General features: G+C 39.6%; 1 protein-coding gene across 1 annotated transcript in view; it reads right to left on the bottom strand.

The window, feature by feature from the left end:
• The window catches only part of VPS13B (vacuolar protein sorting 13 homolog B), a 5424989-nt gene that overhangs the window by 4379518 nt on the left and 1026353 nt on the right, over positions 1–19118 (bottom strand). The window contains exon 16 of the mRNA XM_044065647.1: positions 13642–13766. Coding sequence (XP_043921582.1) covers positions 13642–13766 — 125 coding nt within the window. The remainder of the gene's footprint in view (positions 1–13641; positions 13767–19118) is intronic.

Below are 19118 nucleotides of genomic sequence, written 5' to 3' on the forward strand. Positions count from 1 at the left end.
TTTAATAAGAGAAATACCGCAAACCAATATCCAAAACTATCTGCTACATACTAGAATACTACAGAAATAGGAGCAAAAAAGGGATCTTGGACCCCAGAAGTAGCCTGTCAACACACACACACAAAACTACACAAAAAAAAAAAAAAAAACTTGTGCATCTGTCACTGTGCAGCTTTTTCATGCTGTGCTTCTGGAAGAGGAGCACATACTGACCATTCTTTCTGAAAAGGAAGATTATCAGTAACTATTGGAAGCAGAGAAGCCAAGAAGTGAGCTGCAGAAAGAAACCACCTAGGTATGTTTTAACCAGTAAATGAGACAGCAGTGTTTCCGCTGATCTCAAGAACAGAACTTCTTCAACTGATGAAGCAGAAGAGGGGACTAGATCGGATGAGGCCAGTTTTGACTTAACAGGATTACTTGGGATTTGTTAAGTTTTGCTTTCAGCACAAACTTTATCATCGGGGAAATGAAAGACCAGAACAGAAACCACTTGGCCATCTACTGGCTAAAGCAAACCCTCAATGGCTTTCACAGTGATGGACTAAAGAAGAAATCTCTGCATTTGTTGCAGGCTGAGGAAGCAAAGAGATCACAGCAGAGTTTCCCATCACCTGACACTGAAGAATTGATGGGACAGCAAGAAAGCCCAGAATTACAACTTTACTGCTCCCACAAAATCTGGGGGCAGCTAAAAACAGTTAAAGATAAAAAATGCAGTTTACTTACATGAAAATGATCTGTAAAAAAGATATTGAAAAAATATTTTATTCATTTGTTGATCAAGCATCATTAATACAAGGGATTGCCTGTCAACAAGAACATTATATGAACAAGCTGAAGAAGAAGTGAAAGCAGAACAAGAGAAACCATCCTACCACACAATGAAAGCACTTTTAATCTCAACCCTGAGGGTAATTCCAGCCAATGACTGATCTGCAAAGAAAAAAACATGGCATTATCAACAGAGGTAGACAGACAGCTGTCGTTCCCGTAGCATCAGTTAAGCCACCACTACTAAATGTTCTGGCTAATACTTTGTTCCCTAGTTTGCTGTGTCTGAACATCAGTGTTTCACTTTCTTGCCTAATCAATTTTTTTTCTAGATATTCCAGCTCAGCTTACTTGTTGAGGAAAACGTTTCTCTTGCTCTGCACTAGCCACATGTATAACCTGCAAGTAGAAATGCCTTGATTTTGGAGTACAGCAGCTGTACTGATTACCATTTTGTGAAAAACTTCAGTACATGAAATCATTTTATATAACTTACAAACTATTCGTGATGTGTTCTAAAGCCCCACCAACTTTCTCTCCACACTTTAATCTGCCCCCAAACAGCATAGCTTGCAGGACTCAACTCTTCATTCCATGAAGCCTTAGTTTTACACAGTCCCAAAAAGACAAACTGAGAATACCACAAAAATGAAGTCCGCTGAACTGTTTCAAATGCCCAAATTTATTAAGTGACAAACACAGCTAAGGTTTAGCACTTTCATTCCTGATGGTGGCACTTCCTCAGAACAATGAAAATTACAAATCAACAACTTAAATAATCAAAAACAACCTATAAGAACCAAAGTAAAAATCACATGATAAACAAGATAATCACAAGATAAACAAGAAAAATAGCAATACTAAAACTAAATAACATAATTCCTTAATTTCGAAACAGGTGTAGCAGAACACCCATCATTTAAGCCAGGTGGGGACAAGGCATCCAAACGAATTTCCACTTTAATTCCTGTTGACTAAGATGTTCATCAGTAACTATTCCTAATGCATCTTTTTTCACCTGTTGAATGGCTATAAAACAAAAAATATGTCTAGGATTAGCCATAACATGCCTATAAAAGGCATTGGTGGTTTTTCTGTTTTTTATATCCAAGTTGTGTTCATATGTATGGTCCTTAAGCCTACGAGAATTTTTCCCTATATAATAAGACAGACAATTTTGACACTGAGCTAGATAAATCACTTGGGAAGTAGTACGATAAAAAATGCCCATTTACTTTGTATACCCTATCCCTTATCTTAAAACTATCAGCCTCAATAATAAACTTACACTGGGAACAGTGGCCACATTTATAAGTACCGCTCCTGCCAAAGCACCTTACAGGAAATTTATTTTCTGTTAGCTGTTTCAAGGACCTATCCTTCCCAAATATAATGGTAAACCTGGGTCCAAATTTTTCCAGCATAATAGGGTCAGACATAAGTAATGACCAGTTCTTATTTAACACACTGATGATTGCTGGACTATCCAGATTATAAGTAGTGATAAAAGAATGTTTCTTCACTTGGCTATTACACTCAAGCAAATTACTTAATCTTCGTTGGAAGAGAGGGTTGTATACACCCAAATTCCTTTTTACTATTACCTCTGATTTTATCTCTTCCAAAAAACCTAATTGATAACCTCTGTTTAAAAACATTTCCAGTAGTTTGTCAGATTCAGAATAAAAAGCATCAGTTTCTGAAATCATTCAAGCAAGCATAACCAGTTGGCCCTTTACCACAGACTTTTTTGGTGTTGTGGGTGCTAACTTGAGTAATGCAAATAATTGTTCGAAAAAGTAGGCTTGTAGAAAACAGACAAACATAACAAGCCACTGGAATGTTTTTACTAACAAACACATCCAGAAAGGAAATCTGATTTATGTCATAATTATGGGTATATTTCCAAAAACTCTACTGTGTTATTAATGTATGTCAAAAATTCCATAAGTTTTTCCTCAGTTTGGACCCACAGGAAGAAAATGTCATCCAAAAATCATGTGTATAGGGTCCAACAACTTGCATAAGGGCAGTTCAAAATAAACCTATCTTCCCATTCAGACATAACTAGGTTGGCAAACAAGGGTGCGCAAGCTGCACCCCTGGCTACACCAGTTACTTGCTTAAAAAACTGTCCCTCAAAATATAACAAGTTGTACTTCAAAACTAATGTATACACCCTATCGGTACTAAATGCAGCTGATTTTAACAGTTGGTTCTTAAACCAATTATGGCTCGTTTCATAAGGGATAACCGTAAACAAGTTAAGGCACATCTATTGTCACAAAATAATCTGATTTAAACTCCACTTAACAACTTTAAAAAGTGCAAGAGTTCTTACATATTTGATGGATATTAGATATGTAGTTCTTAACTGCTACATCCAAAAACTTTGCTATAAAACAAGTTTTTAATTTTTTAGCATCTACAATCGGTCTGAAAGGGGGTTGTTAAACATTTTTGTGTAATCTAGGTATGCCAAAACATATTGGCTATGGCAGGTTTATCATTAGACAAAGACATATTCATGTTTCTGAAATGAACCCTCCATCCAGAGATCAAACAGCAAGGCATCAATCTTAGCATATGCAATATCTATCTCATTAACAGATGATATCTAATAACAGTCGCCAAGTAATAACTCATTCTCTGCACTTACGTAATCTGTTCGGTTCATTATGGCTAACCCCCCACTCTTGTCAGGCTTCATAATTCTAATTTTGACATCAGCTGCAGTTTTTGCAGATATATCAGTGAAGGTCCTTTTTTGAGGTCATTGTAAGTGACAAAATTTGGCCAGTACCTGGGTTGTGTAATTGTGGTTCCACCTTTGTGATTTATTTAGCAAAGTGCTCATTCTGCGCTGCGTTTTATAACTACAAGACAACTAAAAATAGAATGTATGAACACTATTATGCCATTAAAAACAAAAATATTGACAATGCACTAGTAAAACTGTTTTTTCACAGAAGGGGCATACTAAGTTTTATTTTGCTGTTATTGACCACATACCAGGTAATTTTAATAGGGACAGGGAAGCAGAGTTAGCTTACAGAGAACTTTGGTGGCAAGTATTGTTTAATGTTTATAATCCACCTGGTTTAAATGCTGGTGTTAATTATAAAACAGTTTTATATAGAAAATGTTATGACAAATATAAATTAAATTTTGTGACACATTTCTTTGTTTTTTAGATATGAGTTGTATGTGAATAATTTACAAGTTCTTTTTAAAAGATTTGTAAGAATTTTTAAAGATGTATTTGATTTAAACAGCTAGTCATTTGATTGGTCGACATTTAATTAGTAGGGTTACAAAATTAACATTTTGGATGTAATTATTTGTTCGGAGGAAGGCCTTCTTAAAAGGTCAAAAGTGCTAAACCTTTGGTAATTAAAGCTGTTTTTATGCTTTTCTGTCCAGTGGTATTTTTCTTTTTTGGTGATTTTTGAGTTATGTTTTTTCTGTTTCACCTTTCAGAGGCTGGTTTTGAAGTAGTTTTGGACTTTGTTTTATTTTAGTACTACCATGCCTCAAGAGGATACCACAGGAGAAGACACCTTGTTGGATTAGAGTGTGCATGCTAATCCTATGAGCACACAACCAGGGAATAGTGGTGGTGAGCGTTCAAACCAGCAAGAAGTACCAAATCCTTGTTGGCATGATTTGGTTGGAGAAATTATGGTGGCTCCAATAGTGGAGGTGAGAGATGTAATAAACTGTTTTCCAGGTACCTACAAGTATACAGAGAGTGTTCCTTAACAAGTCATGACTTTTAAAAGATTTGGAAGCATCTCTGTTAAAACACAAGTATTTGCAGTGGGACTTAACTTTTTTTTTACTTTTGTCTGGTAGCTAAAACAGTACCAAACGGTTTACTAGTTTCCAATAAACCCAATGGGTACTATGGTTTATCTTTTCAAACTATGTGGAATGAAATATGTGAAGCTGCAGGACTATCTTTATTGAAGCTGCTAAGGGAGCGCCAGTTGGAGGAAGAGACCAAATTGCATAAATGGATTGATGGTTTCCTAGATAAACTTTCACTGGTGGCCACTGTAAAAGAAATAAGTGAATCTTTGCAAAACACTAAAATTAAAACTGATAAACTTAATGAGACACTTTGGAAGTGGAAGGAGAAGAATATCTACAGGGATCGTGTGTATTAGGAGGAAAACGAGCATTCCACCTTAACTGAAGGTAATGGAAGAGTCCGTTCATTCCCAGGAGCATTTTCAAGTGAACAACGTCATTCAGCAGAGAGGGCGGCATCCTGCAAACAGTACTGAACCTGTTGTTGCTCAACTTACCAAAAGTAAAGTCTTTTTGTCACCTTGATGTTCTAAACGGTTGGAGGAAGGAAGAGGAACAAGAAACAACTCTCCTCTGGATTATCCTGCAATAACAAACAGTCATGCTTCGGAGGGCAGCAAAAAGGGACAACCAAGGGGAGTTTGGGTGAAACCTGTGGGCTCACTGATGCACAAGGATCTGTATCCCTTGTTTCAGAAGAAAAGGGACAATGGGGCGGCTTTTTCAACAAGGTACTGCCTAAGGACTTCAAAGTGTACAATTTATCCAGTAGACTTTTTATAGACAAAGAAATTACAGTTTTGAGCAAAGGTTTTTCGTTTATTCCGTCTTGTAGATCTAATTCAGTACAAACTTTTATAGACCTTAAGGGGTACTCTTGCAAATTAAATTTAAAGTTCATTTTTGGTGAAAATGTTAGAGAACAGAAATCTGACTTTGTGGTTCCCAGTGTTTACAACCCCCCTTTACACCCTGTGATTAAAACCTTTGAGGAGGTATGTGAAAAAGAGATTAGGGAATTGTTAATTACTAAAAAAAAAGTAGTAAAGTTTTATAACATGTCTGAGGAGGAGAAGAAATGTTTTACATCCATCAAATTGGACACTTATATTAGAGGGATGAAAGTGGATAAAGGGGGAGGCAATGGCTGTGGTCAACAAAAATACTATGTTAATAGTATGCAACTGTTATTAATGGATGAAATGTATTATAAAAAAGTTCATAAAAGTCAAATTTTAAAAGTGTACAGGTATACTGACCTGTGGTTTAATGAGAATTTGGTAGGAGGTGTTATTTCAAATACCATGTTTTCTTTTTTCAAGTGGGCAAACCCAGAATAGGTAGTCTTTTTGGAATACCGAAGGTGCACAAGGATGACAAAAATCCTCCTTATAGGCCCATAGTGTCTGTACCAGCTTCAAAGTTAGAACCACTTTTTAAGTTTGTTGATAGAGCATTACTTCAATTAGTCTAATGGAGTGTTTCCTTTATTAAGGATTCCCACAATTTTTTTACCAAAATTAGGGACAAGTTCGTGGGACCCAATGATTTACTGGTGACAGTGGATGTTAAATCGCTGTATACATCCATTACGCACAAACTCGGGGTGGAATGGGTAGGATACATGTTGATTCAAAGTAAAGATTTTGAAGTGGGCGAATGTAAATTCATGCTCGAGTATACTGCACACATTCTTACCAATAATTTTATTATTTTCGAAGGTGAGTATTATTTGCAAACAAGGGGTGTAGCAATGGGAGCTAGGATGGTACCTAATTATGCTAACTTGGCGATGACCTTTTGGGAGATCCAAATTTTTTCCAAATTACAAGGCATTGACAATAAAGCCTATACTTGAAGCGAGAATATAATATATTAGACTAATGTCACTACTATTATTTACTATTATTTTTTATTAATTTAAATATTTTTTATCAATTTAAATATGTACTATTTATCTCCCATTTAACTGTTATGTCTTTGTTGTATTTTAAATTATATTTTATAACATTTTAAAATGCAATAACAAGTTTTACTCAGCACGTGCACTTTAATGAGTTATCTGATTTAATTGATTCTGTTTTTGGACTGGTTGTAAGTATATATTTAAACCAATTGCTAACTTCATTCTGTGTTCTGATGAAGTCTACTAGATGTGGATGAAAGCGCTTAACTGATTCTAATTATGCTTTAAATAAAAGATTATATCTACATTAGGTTCCTGATTGGGCTTTGTTGGGACTGTGATACTGTTTTTACAGCGATAGTCTTGCTTGTATCACCAGGAACAGGGTACGACTTCTCCAAAACAGAGATGCATCATACATACATTACTAGGAACAGGATATTACTTCTACAAACCAGAGATGCATCATACATTACCAGGAACAGGATACGACTTCTCCAAACCAGAGATGCATCATACATTACCAGGAACAGGATACGACTTCTCCAAACCAGAGATGCATCATACATTACCAGGAACAGGGTACAGCTGTAACTATAATTATATTTTTGATACAAACGTAAACATTTCATTTTTTAATAATGGTCCGTTTTGATTTGGCATTTACAGGTCACATCATATATGTGCCACAGCTGGAGAGGGAAAGATGAAAGCACCCCATGATGCTATGACAACTTGGAGACACTTCCGATGCTTTACAAATGATCTTCAACAAAAATACACAAATTAAATGTTAGATGCATCTACTATACCCTTGACTACTCACCTTTAAGTTGCAACTGTAATCCTTACTTAACCTCCCTTAACCTAAACTCAGTACATCCCCTTTTATAGACCTCATCTCTTAAAAAATAAATCAATGCATTTGTTACAAGAAGGCGATATGCTCTATTGCAACGTGATATGCTTTTCTGAATGTTTCCAGAATGCTTCTACTGCCATTTGTATTAACTAAATAATGTCGCTTACTTTTTCAGGTCTCCTGTAACCACTACTATTCGGGTCTATATTATATCCTCGAATGCTTAAAAAAGCGAATGCTGATTGATCGAACTTATTTTCGCGAAACTGCAAAATATTGAAGCAGCAGAAACTCAATTTTTTTTTCCTAGGGAAAGAATTTGGTTGTACGTTTCTGTTGCTTTGGTATTTTCAGTGTTATGGTGGAAAGTTACCGGTCGGATTCAGGTAAGTGTGCGATTGTGTGGATGTGAGTGTTAGGGTGATTTAGGTGAGTTAGGGTTAGGGCTCGGGTTAGGTGTGTATGCAATTGAATGGACATGAGGGTTAGGGCGGATTTAAGTGAGTTAGGGTTAGGGAGCGGGTGAGGTGAGTGTGCGAGTGACGGACCTTAGGGTTAGGGTTTGGGTTAAGGTAAGTGGGTAGTTAGTGGTGTGTGCATAGTTTAGTGTAGGGTTAGGTATCAGATTTTAGGTGTATGTGTGTGGATTTCTGTTTGTTTGGTGTGCTTGTGTTGTGTGTATGTGTTTTGGATCAGCGATTTTTTTCCCTGGGAAAAAAAATCTCTGATCTGACAGTTTGAGATTGTAAGCTTTCGCTTAAATCAGGTCGATCAATCAGCGTTCGCTTTGTTAAGCGTTCGATGTTATAATATAGACCCTACTATTCATAGGTGTTTACTAGGCTAATGACCACAAGGGCCATGCATCCCAAATCTCTGAAAGTCATGGCCTCAAGCTAAATGCCAAAAATTGCATAGTCATCCCGTTTGGGAAAAACAAAACACCCACGAATTACCACATAGGTGGCAGCACCCTTAATAGAGAAGAGGTAATAAGAGATCTGGGGACCCAGGTAGATAGCAATCTCTCCTTTGATAATCATATTGCCAAAGCAGTTAGGAAATCCTTCTATGTGGCCCATATAATTACTAAAGGGTTCGCATCTAGAAATAAAGAGGTTATAGTGCACCTCTACTCGTCACTCATCAGACCCATCATAGAGTACAATGCCCCATTTGGGATGTACCTCACAAGACACTTCCAACAGCTGGAGAGACCACAAAAGTACCTCACCAAGAGGATTACTGGCTTCAAACATATGTCATATGCAGCCCGACTGAAAAAACTCCTGCTGTACTCAGTGGCATATCGCTTACTCAGAGGTGATCTCTGCCTGACTTACAAAGCCATGTCCAACTCAGAATTGATGGAATTGCTTAACCTAAAGAAATCCAAGTCAGTGTGAGCCACGCACTCTAGTGAGCTAAACCTCACCACAACAATAAATAGAACATGATGGAGGGATAGATTCCTGTCACAGAGACTCCCCATGCTTTGGAACAAAATTCCAAACTACATTAGGCAGAGCCCCTCACTAACACTCTTCAAGAGAAACCTTGACGAGTGGATGGGTAACAGAAAATACACCCCTGGGATCACTTCATTGGCTCTGCTTGACAGAGGATCAGTTAATTAATCAATGGGGCGGCAAAAGCCGACACACTCTGGCTAGGATTATAAATGCCCTCAGGCACACAGGCTAGTACCTACCTATGAACCTATAAACGAAATGAACACAAACCTAAAAATGACTATCGCTTATAATTATGTGACAGCAAATGTAGAGGTCATCATCACTCATGAATATATATTAAGTACCTATTTCATCATTTTTAAAAAAATACTTATTAGCCTCTCTGTTGTCAACTGTTAAAACAGTAGCATACTGCAATTCTTAACACTATTACTTATTATTGCTTTGTGGATTTTTAACATGGATGTACCTTCCAGATATGTATTCAACCAGGAAAATGAATAATGCTCATGAAGTTAAAAAAACATTGTGCATTTAGCACTAAAACTGACAATGGGATGATGTCGCTGCCAAAGTCAAGTGGAGCTGTAGCTCTTGTGACTTTCCTCAATACAAACAGAAAATGACCGACTTCAATAATTGGTTTAGTTTCTGGTGTCATTCTAAGGGGATCCAGTATCTGTGAGCCTGGGATGACATGGACAAACCTCAGTGTTTTGCCAGAGATAGTCTTCATCTGTCATCCCTGGGATTTCGGCTGCTGGATAAGGGTCTTGCTAACCCCATAGTGCCTTTTTTAACCAGTTTCTCAAGGACAAAATTCCTGACATAAAAACTCCATCTAAAAACAACCTCAAGGTTACACTGCTAAACACATTGGAAGAAGCACACATTTGTGCAGTCATGGAGACCTGGTTCAAGGTTGTGAACAGCACCCCAGCCATACCAGGTTACACCTATCTTCCACACGTTCAGACCACAAACTAAAGGCATGAAAACTAAAGGAGGTAGTGTATTAATATTCATTAAAGATAACTATACCTCCAGATTGGTTAAACAGTATGATTTCCTGGAGATACTTCAGGTGCAATTAACTGTTGATAGGACACCTATTCAAGTCATTGCCAGCTATGGGACCCCCTCCAAGAATCAGGACACCCACTCTGCCTATTTGGCTCTACTTGAGTCTGTCAAGATGCATCCAATCACCATGGTTTTGGGTGACTTTAACTACCATCCACTGACTAGGTAAATTATTAGTGCTCAAACTCGCTTGCCCAAAAGTTCCTCAACTTCGTTAACTCCAATGCCCTGGACATACCTCTCAACCTCTTAGAGCAAGAAATCTGGACAAAACCATTAATAAAAGGCCCAAAATAGGGGCAATTTTAAATATTGCTTTTAAAAACATAGAAAGTTGATACAATAACAGGTTTTGTATTAGCATGAATTTTCTGAAGGATATGAAGTCTGAAACTCAAATGTCTGTTATTATTTTCTAACTTCAGTCTTTAATAATTTGCCACAAATTAGACAGTAAACCCCAATTTTATGAAAAATAGACCAAAAATATGAGGCAAAAATCTGGACACTCTGCGAAATTCTGTACAGTTGAGAGGTATGGCCCTGGACCAGCTGGTTGATATCCCCACAAGGGGTGCCAACATCCTGGATCTGGCGCTTACCAATATGGGAGACCACTCATTGTAATACCCCCACTGTGTTTCGTGGTGAGATCTGACCACAAATCAGTCTCATTCGAAGTAATTATCACACCTGACCCCCATCCCCCAGCAGCAATTAAACTAAAAAATGTATCCAAAGCAGATTATAACCTCTTACGGGATATTATAAATAGCTTCACTGCAGCTCCCCCCTTAGATGGAACTGGCAACTATGCCGAATTCTACACCAGTGCTTTATACAAATACCTATATAACTGCATTGACTCAGCCATACCTGATAAGACCACAACGAGCTCCTCATGGAAGAGCAAACCTGCCTGGTGGACAACTGCCATTAACAGGCTTTACAATAAGAGGAAGAAAGTGCTGTCTAAGATTAAGAGGGACCGAGCACTAAACTGGAAAAACTACCTCCTCAGCTTAAACAAGCAAATAAGACTTCTTGTGAAGTCTACCAAACCAAACTATGAATTCAAATTAGCTTCCTCAACCAAGAACAACCATAAGGCATTCTTTAGTTACATCTGTAACCTAAAGGGAAAGGCCCAGATTTGTGCCAAACTGGTAGTTAATGATACCTCATGTACTGAGCCTATGAACATAGCTAACCTGCTGGCCAACAAGTTCTGTGAAAACTTCACTCCCCTGTCCCTGCCACATGTACCCCATGACATTCCTACCACCTGCCCCCTACCTTGTATCTCTAAAAAGCAGGTCATAAAAAGCCCTCTCTAAGGCCAAAGACACAGCATCTATGGGACTTGATAATATCCCAGGCTGTATCCTACATGGGCTCCAACAAGAATTATTAACACCATTAGGTGCTCTTTTCAATCATAGCCTAAGCATCAGCTTTGTCCCACCTGAATGGAAATCGGCTACCGTTATTCCCTTGCACAAAGTTGGTGCTTCCACTGACCACAGGAACTAAAGACCTATTAGCCTGACTAGCCTTATCTGCAAGGCCATGTAGCGAATCATCATGGACCTTATCAAGATACAGGTAATCTTCAAACACTTGACCCTACTCAGTTTGGATTTGTCAAAGGGAGATCTTGCCTGTTAAACCTGGTGGACTTATTCGAGAGAGTCACTGAAGCCCTGGACAAGGGGAAATCTGTGCATACAGCCTACCTAGACTCAGCCAAAATGTTTAACAATATTTCACATTCAGGCATCACTGACAAACTCACCCAGCTAGGTATCAAACCTTTTATCGTTAGATGGGTTGTGAACTGGCTCACTGATAGAACACACAGTCAAAATAGGGGACTCTACCTTCAACAGCAGACCTGTAACCAGAGGTGTTCACCACAGGGATCAGTCCTGGGACCTCTACTGTTTGGAATCTACTTCTCGAAAGTACAAGTAAAAACTAAAGGTCTGTGACTGACAAAGTTTGCTGAGGACTGCAAAGTGGGAACGGTCATAGAATCTCCAAATGAGGTCAACATCCTACAAGAGGGTCTTACACAAACAAATGACTGGTGCTAAAGTCATGGCCTTAAACTCAATGCAAAACATGTATTATCATCCCTTTCGGTAAGAGCGATGTTCCTGTTAACGTCAAAATCAGTAGCAACACCTTATGTACTCACTCAGTAGTGAGAGACCTGGGCATGCAGGTTGACAGTAACCTTACTTTTGATCACCATGTCTCCACAGTGGTAAGAAGGGAATTCTATATTACTCATCTCAGCATTGCCTCCAGAAAAAATAAGTTATACCCTCCCTGTACTCTTCCCTCATCAGGCCAATAATTGAGTACAATGCCCCTTTTGACATGTACTTTTCCAAGCACCTGCAGCAATTGGAAGGATTCCACAAAGGTTCCTCACAAGGAAACTTCAAGGTCTTCAGCATCTGTCCTAAGTGGATCATCTGAAATCACTGTCACTTTATTCTGTTTCATACTGAGTACTCAGAGGTGATCTCTGCCTTGCATATAAGGCAATCTCTGACACTGCTTTACTGGAAATGCTGCATATCCATAAGTCAAATGGTACATGGGCTACTCGCTGTAAAGATTTTAACCTGGTATGTGACATTAACAGAACCTGCTGGAGGGATAGATTTGTCTCCCAGAGGATACCCACACATTTGGAACAGACTCCCACTTCTTGTTAAACAGAGCACCTCATTATCCCTCTTCAAATGCAATCTGGACGATTGGATGGTTAACCGTAAGTTCACCCCAGGGGTTCCACCTTTGTCCCTCTTGGATGGGGCAATAGATGCTGATCATGGAAATAAGGGTAGAACTTGGTTAGGCTTGTAAGGGCCCTAGGGTCATAAGCCTAGTAACTTCCTATGATCCTATTACATATGCATATTCAATAGGCAGCATTCTAAACATATCTGTTCACTCACTTCTAGAAAGTGCTGGGTCTTGCTAGGTACTACCAATAACAAGCTTAGAGTTTTTTTTTATTCTTATTTTACATTAGTTTACCAGGGTAGTGCACTGATCTCAGTGGACCAACTACAAGTTCAATCAATGCCCCCCCCCACACACACACACACACACACAAAGTAGAAAAAAATAAATATAGAAGAGGACAAAAGGGTGTATAGTCATGGGAGTAGTATGAAAATACACACACAGTGGCATGTGGGGGATTAGCAGGGAATAATTAATGCAGAATAAATGAATCTTATCAAACCAGTAGGGGTAACATCCAATACATGAATGAGTGCCAAAATTTGCACTAAATTCACTACAAAAACTGAAACGAAACTGTTCGCACTGACCAAACTCACACCGGTGATCACTTGTAAACTTTAAAATGACTAAGAATTCTGCAGGAAAATCAGATTTCCTAAGTGGATCTTCATACAATAAAGGAAATAGTATTTAACCACAATAGACTATTTACAAATTTAACTGCTCAAGACAGAAAAACACTGAAAATGTAAATGTGCTTGATAGTTACCAATCTGGATAGCTGAAACACATTCAGTGCAGATAAAAGACAAAGATTCCCTGAGAAAATTTGCAGTGGGACTCATTAAACACATTCCGTGTAGACTCAAGATTAGCGAGTAAAAGATAACTAGAACATATGAATAAAAAACATATTCCGTGCACACAATGCTGTAGCTAAACATAACTGTATACATACTAACCAGTACATAGGAAGCCTTAGCAGTTTTCCATAAAGTGCAGTGCTAAAAGATGGGATTACTGGTGCAGTTGCTAGAAATGATCTTCCACTATCCAAGCAAATCAATCCTGCCTGGAAACCAAACATCTGCAAAAAATATAAAAAGATAAAATGCACACATTTCCATCACACAATCAAAGCAAATCAGTTGTTATTTCCAATAACTGGGCATGCACACTAAGCATTTTCTAGTATATGCTCTACCGCTCTTATTTTTATCTGTGTGTGTGTTTTAAGCAGGCTGCCCTATTTTAGTGGTTTGACGCCTGTCTTCAGATGTGGTCTGGAGGAAAATCTGCACAGCAGTTACAGAATAAATCCTTTAATGAATATGTCTCTGCACATTTACAGTGGTGCATACAGGCTCCCTATTAAAATGCTGGCACTCAAAACAGTGAGTGCCGACATGCCCAAAAAAACCCGAAAGTCCCAGAGAAAAGCAAATCTTGAATAAAGCTGTTCTCCTTTAAACTTCATTTTGCAGGGGGGCAAGCCCCCCACTCCAGAAAGTACAGCTGCAATAAAATCTTACCATAACAGTAGAGGTCATTCTCTTCACTGTTGCAGTATATCTGGCCAGCATACCAAAGCCTTAGATTGTAAAAGGGATGTCGTATGACACATGTATGCTCCCTGTGCCAGGTGTAGGGTATAAAAGTGATATCTGGAAGTATCATCTTCAGAAATGAAAAGCCCCAGGAGGAACGGCAGTCCAATGAGTAAAGAGGAAACATGAACATCCAGAAATAGAAAGGAAACGGGGGAGGAGGAAGGGAGCGAATACTGCAGCAGTAACCAGGAGGACATCTACTGTTATGGTAAGATTTTACACAACTGTACTCTATCCTTCTATATCACTGCTGAAGTATTCTTTGCAACAGGGAGAGTACAAAATCTCAGAAAGAAAGATGGGAAGAGGAAGGACCAGCAGAGCCCTCAAGAAAACCATACAGGATTATAGTCCTGGCAAATCCAGCTCTAGCCCTAGAAACAACATCCAGCTTATAGTGCCTGGTAAAAATATGCACAGAAGTCCAAGTAGCAGTCTTAAGAATGGAAATATTATCTAAACCTTTGAAAAAAATCACCAGAAGAAGCCACAGCCCTGGTAGAATGAGGCTTAACAGAAGAAGGAAAGGTTTTTCTCATGTAAAGAGTAATAAAAGGAAATGGCTTCAGAAATTCAAGAAGAAATGGTTTGCTTAGAAACAGCGAATGCTAAAGATCTTTGATGAAAAGAAAGAAAAGACTACTCAGATTTATGAATGACTTCAGTTTTATCCAAATAATATCCGAGTTGTCTATGCATATCCAAGGTGTGAAAAAACTTTTACACTAGCAGACTGTGGAGAAGGGAGAAAAGTGGGTAAATTAACAGACTGATTAAGAGACAGTTCATTAACCACCTTGTGCATAAAAGGAGGATTAGTATGAAGGCACTTCAAAGGGAGGAACAGCCATAAGGGCCTAGAGCTCAGACACCCACTAGGCTGTGGTAAGAGCCAAAAGAAGAATAGTCTTCCAAGAGCAATGCTCAAAAGGACCCCAATTCCATTTTTCCAGGACAAAGTTAAAGTCCCAGGAAGGAAGAATGGGCTTCCTGAGTGGCCTGATATGAAGGACACCTTTAAGAAATTACCTTTAAGAAATTGTTTGACCTTGAATCTAGAAGTTAAAGGAAGAGTTAAGGATAGACGAAGAGAAATGGCTGATAGGGGAGCTTTAACAGAAGAGTATGCCAACCCAGTACTGAGCAATTCACACAAATAAGAAAGAACCAAAGAGCTTCCACAGAAAGTGGATCCAGGTTATGAGAAAGACATCAGATAAAAAATCTCTTCCATATAGCTAAATATGATTTTCTGCTTGTGGGTTTCCTGGACTCCTGCAGAACCTGAAGCATGTCATCAGGAAAAAAAAGTGCCTAAAAGGAATCAAAATCCTATCACCCTCACTGTCAGTTGAAGAGTGGGTAAGTGGGATAGATGACAGAACCCTTGTCTTGTGTGAGTAGGTCCACCCTGTGAGGCAACTTGTGATGACTACCATGGCAAAATATAGAAGAGGGAACCAATGCTGTGTGTGCCAAAAGGGAGTCACCAACAGATTTTGGAAGCATCCTGTTCAATCTTGAACAGGACCCATAGTATGAGAGGGAGGGAAGGCATAAAAAAAAATCCCCTTCCTGGAAAGAGAAAGGGCGTCCACCTTCCAAGTCAGAGGACATGGGATTCTGGTGCCAAAGTCAGGAAGTTGTTCAGTGGTGAGGCAAAAAGATCTATTTGAGGAGTACCCCACTGGTGGACAATGTCGAGAAACATATCTCTGTGAAGTAACCACTTGTGAGTTTATGTTATGGACCTGCTCAGAGAGTCTGCCACCAATGTTTTGATCTGAAGGAATATAAACAGCCTGAAGAGCAAACTAATACTAGACAGCTAGATCCCAAACCTGAAGAGCTAATTTGCACGAGTGATAAGACCTCCCCCCCACACACACACTGCTTGTTTATGTACTACATCACTCTGGTATTGTCTATGAAGATTCTGAGGGGCCCTGGTAGAAAAAGAGAAAGAAAAGCCTGAAGGGCCAGGAGAAGAGCTCTCATCTCTTTGACAATGATATAGTCATTCTTTTGATGAAGACCAAAGGCCCTGCACTTTTAGTGGGCTGAAGGTACCCCCCCCCCACATCCGATAAAATTTCTTGAGAGGAGAGTGGTGGCTGAAAAAGACGCCCTGGGTTGAGAACCAGCTGATGAATCTACCACTGAAGCTCTAGCTTGAGTCATGGAAGAACAGGAACTAGGAAAGATGAGAATGTTGAAGCCAGATTGACTTTAAGAACCACTGTAGCGTTCTCATATGACCCTGGCCAAAAGAAGCATAGGAATGGTGGAAGCCATGTAACTCAGAACCCTTAAAAACTCCCTTGATTTAACTAAGACCTGAGGAAGAAGGAACTGAAAAAAGGCAATCCGAGTCCCAGCCTTGGGAGGTGGCAGGGATGCAAGCATAGTAATGGTATAGAGCCTGTATCCAAGAAAAACATGATCCTGAGAAGGAGTCAGGAAGGATTTCTGGAAATGTACAGCAAAGCCTAGGCCCTGCAAGAGACAAATAGTGTAGTGGAGATGCTGAAGCAGGGTCTCTGGAGATGAAGCCTGAAAGTGCAGGTCATCCAAATAAGGAATGTTTTGTACCCCCCTCATTCTACAAAAGGAAATCACGGGAGTGAGCCATTTGGTGAAGACCCTTAGGGCAGTAGAGAGGCCAAAGGGCAAAGCAGAGAACTGAAAATGCAAGGAAGAAATAGAGAAATGCAAAAATTTCCTGAAACAGGGATGAATGAGGATGTGAAGATATGCATTCTTGAGATCCAGAGAGACTAGGAAAGCTTGAGGTAGAAGAAGAGGAAACACGGTCTGAAGAGACAGCATTCAAAAGAAAGTAGCCTTCAGAAAGGTGTTGAGCTGAGAAAGATCCAGAATGGGCCTGTGGGTGCCTTCTTTCCTGGGAACCAGAAACATTCTGGAATAAAAACCCTTCCCCCTTTGAAGAGCAGAAACTACTTGGGTGGTGCCCTGAGACAAAAGGCTCTGAAGTACATCTGGAAAAAGGGCAGATGTTCCCTAGGAGGCTGACAAATGCTCAAAAAAATTAGGAAGGGACTTCCACACTAAGAAATACCCATGATGAATAATGGACAGAACTCAAGAATCCAGAGTGATCCTTAACCAATTGTAAAGAAAAGTACAGTTTTGTACCTACCATAAATGTAGATGTCCGATAGGCATGCATCTGCAGTCCTTACAAATGGGTTGTCCTGTCATCAGGCAGCCCTTCGGTCGGCCGGATTCCAAAGTCTGGGTCTGGCCTCGGCTGGTGTCGCACTTCACCCGACGTCATAGCGGCAGTTATTCGGGTATAAAGGCATCAGCTGACGCCATTCTCCTCAGTGTTTCTTGCCCCAGATGCCAGGTGGCTAAATTTGGATAAATGCAAATGGTTCCAAATAGTAGAGAGCAAACAAAAAATAAGCATGTATGTACATATATACAAACAAATACACCATAATAGATTCCCCCAGCTAGCTACAAGATGTGCAAATACCCTAGGAGTACCACAGAGGGGAAGGAGGGTGGGTAATCCTGACTGCAGATGCATGCCTATCGGACATCTACATTTATGGTAGGTACAAAACTGTACTATGTCCTTCAAGGATGCATCTGCAGTCCTTACAAATGGGTAGAATACCATAGCCAAACTGGGGGAGGAGGAGAAATAAGATTATGGTGTAGTTAAGATCCCTTGCAAAACAGCAGTGGCAAAACCTGCTTGGGATCTGGAGTATAAAGGTAAATTATAATGCTTGGAAAATGTATGCACGGAGCTCCAAGTAGCAGCCTCTAAAATGTCCTTGGTAGCCACTCCTCGTAAGAAAGCTGTGGTAGTGGCTGTAGCCCTTGTAGAGTGAGGCCTGATATTTTCTGGAGTTTTCTTCCCATGGTAGGAGTAACAAAATCTAATGCAATTTCCTATCCACTTAGAGACTGTCTGTTTTGAAATTGCTTTTCCTTCCATTCCTGTCGCATATGCTACCAGTAGCTGGTCAGTCTTTCTATTGCTCTTGGTCTTGTCCAGGTAGTAGCATAATTGTCTATGTACATCCAAGGTATGCAACAGTCTTTCTCCCCTGTTCTGTGGGTTGGGGAAGAATGTTGGTAGGTGGATAGCTTGATTTAAAGATACCCTGGAGACCACCTTTGGCATAAAAGAAGGATTAGTTCTCATGGACACTCTATCTTGATGGAAGATCAGGAAGGGCTGTACTGCCATTAATGCCTGTAGCTCAGATACCCTTCTTGCTGAAGTGATTGCAAGCAGGAAAGCAGTTTTCCATGATAAGTACTGTAATTCTGCTGTTGCTGCTGGCTCGAAAGGAGGGAGTGTCAACTTTTCTAGCACAAAGTTCAAGTCCCATGCTGGCAATGGTGGCTTCCTAGGTGGCTTTACATTTTTAATCCCTCTCAGAAACTGCCTGAGCAGAGGATGTGAAAAGACTGGAGGATCCAAGTTGTATTCTGCTGAAACAGCTGATGCATGAATCTTAATGGAAGAATAGGACAGGCCGTTGTGGAAGAGCTCTGCCAAGTATTCCAGGATGTTAGCTATGTTTACCAGTGACACATTCTCTCCTTTTGCAGTACTCCAAATGAGATATATTTTCCATTTTGCTGAATAATTTTTTCTTGTTGAGGGTCTGCGAGCCTCCAAGATAATGTCTTTAACCCTTTGAGATAAATCTGGGTTATTTGATCTTATGCAATGTTCCAGGCAGCCAGCTGCAGTGTTTTCAGGTTTGGATGCAGGGTTTTGAAGTTGTTCTGTGTTAACAGCAAGGGAACTAGGGGCAGAGGCCATATTTGTTCCCGAGACA

This window comes from Protopterus annectens, chromosome 3.part0 (assembly GCF_019279795.1).
Source record: "Protopterus annectens isolate FY-2018-M chromosome 3.part0, PAN1.0, whole genome shotgun sequence".
In the NCBI taxonomy this organism is placed as follows: Eukaryota; Metazoa; Chordata; order Ceratodontiformes; family Protopteridae; genus Protopterus; species Protopterus annectens.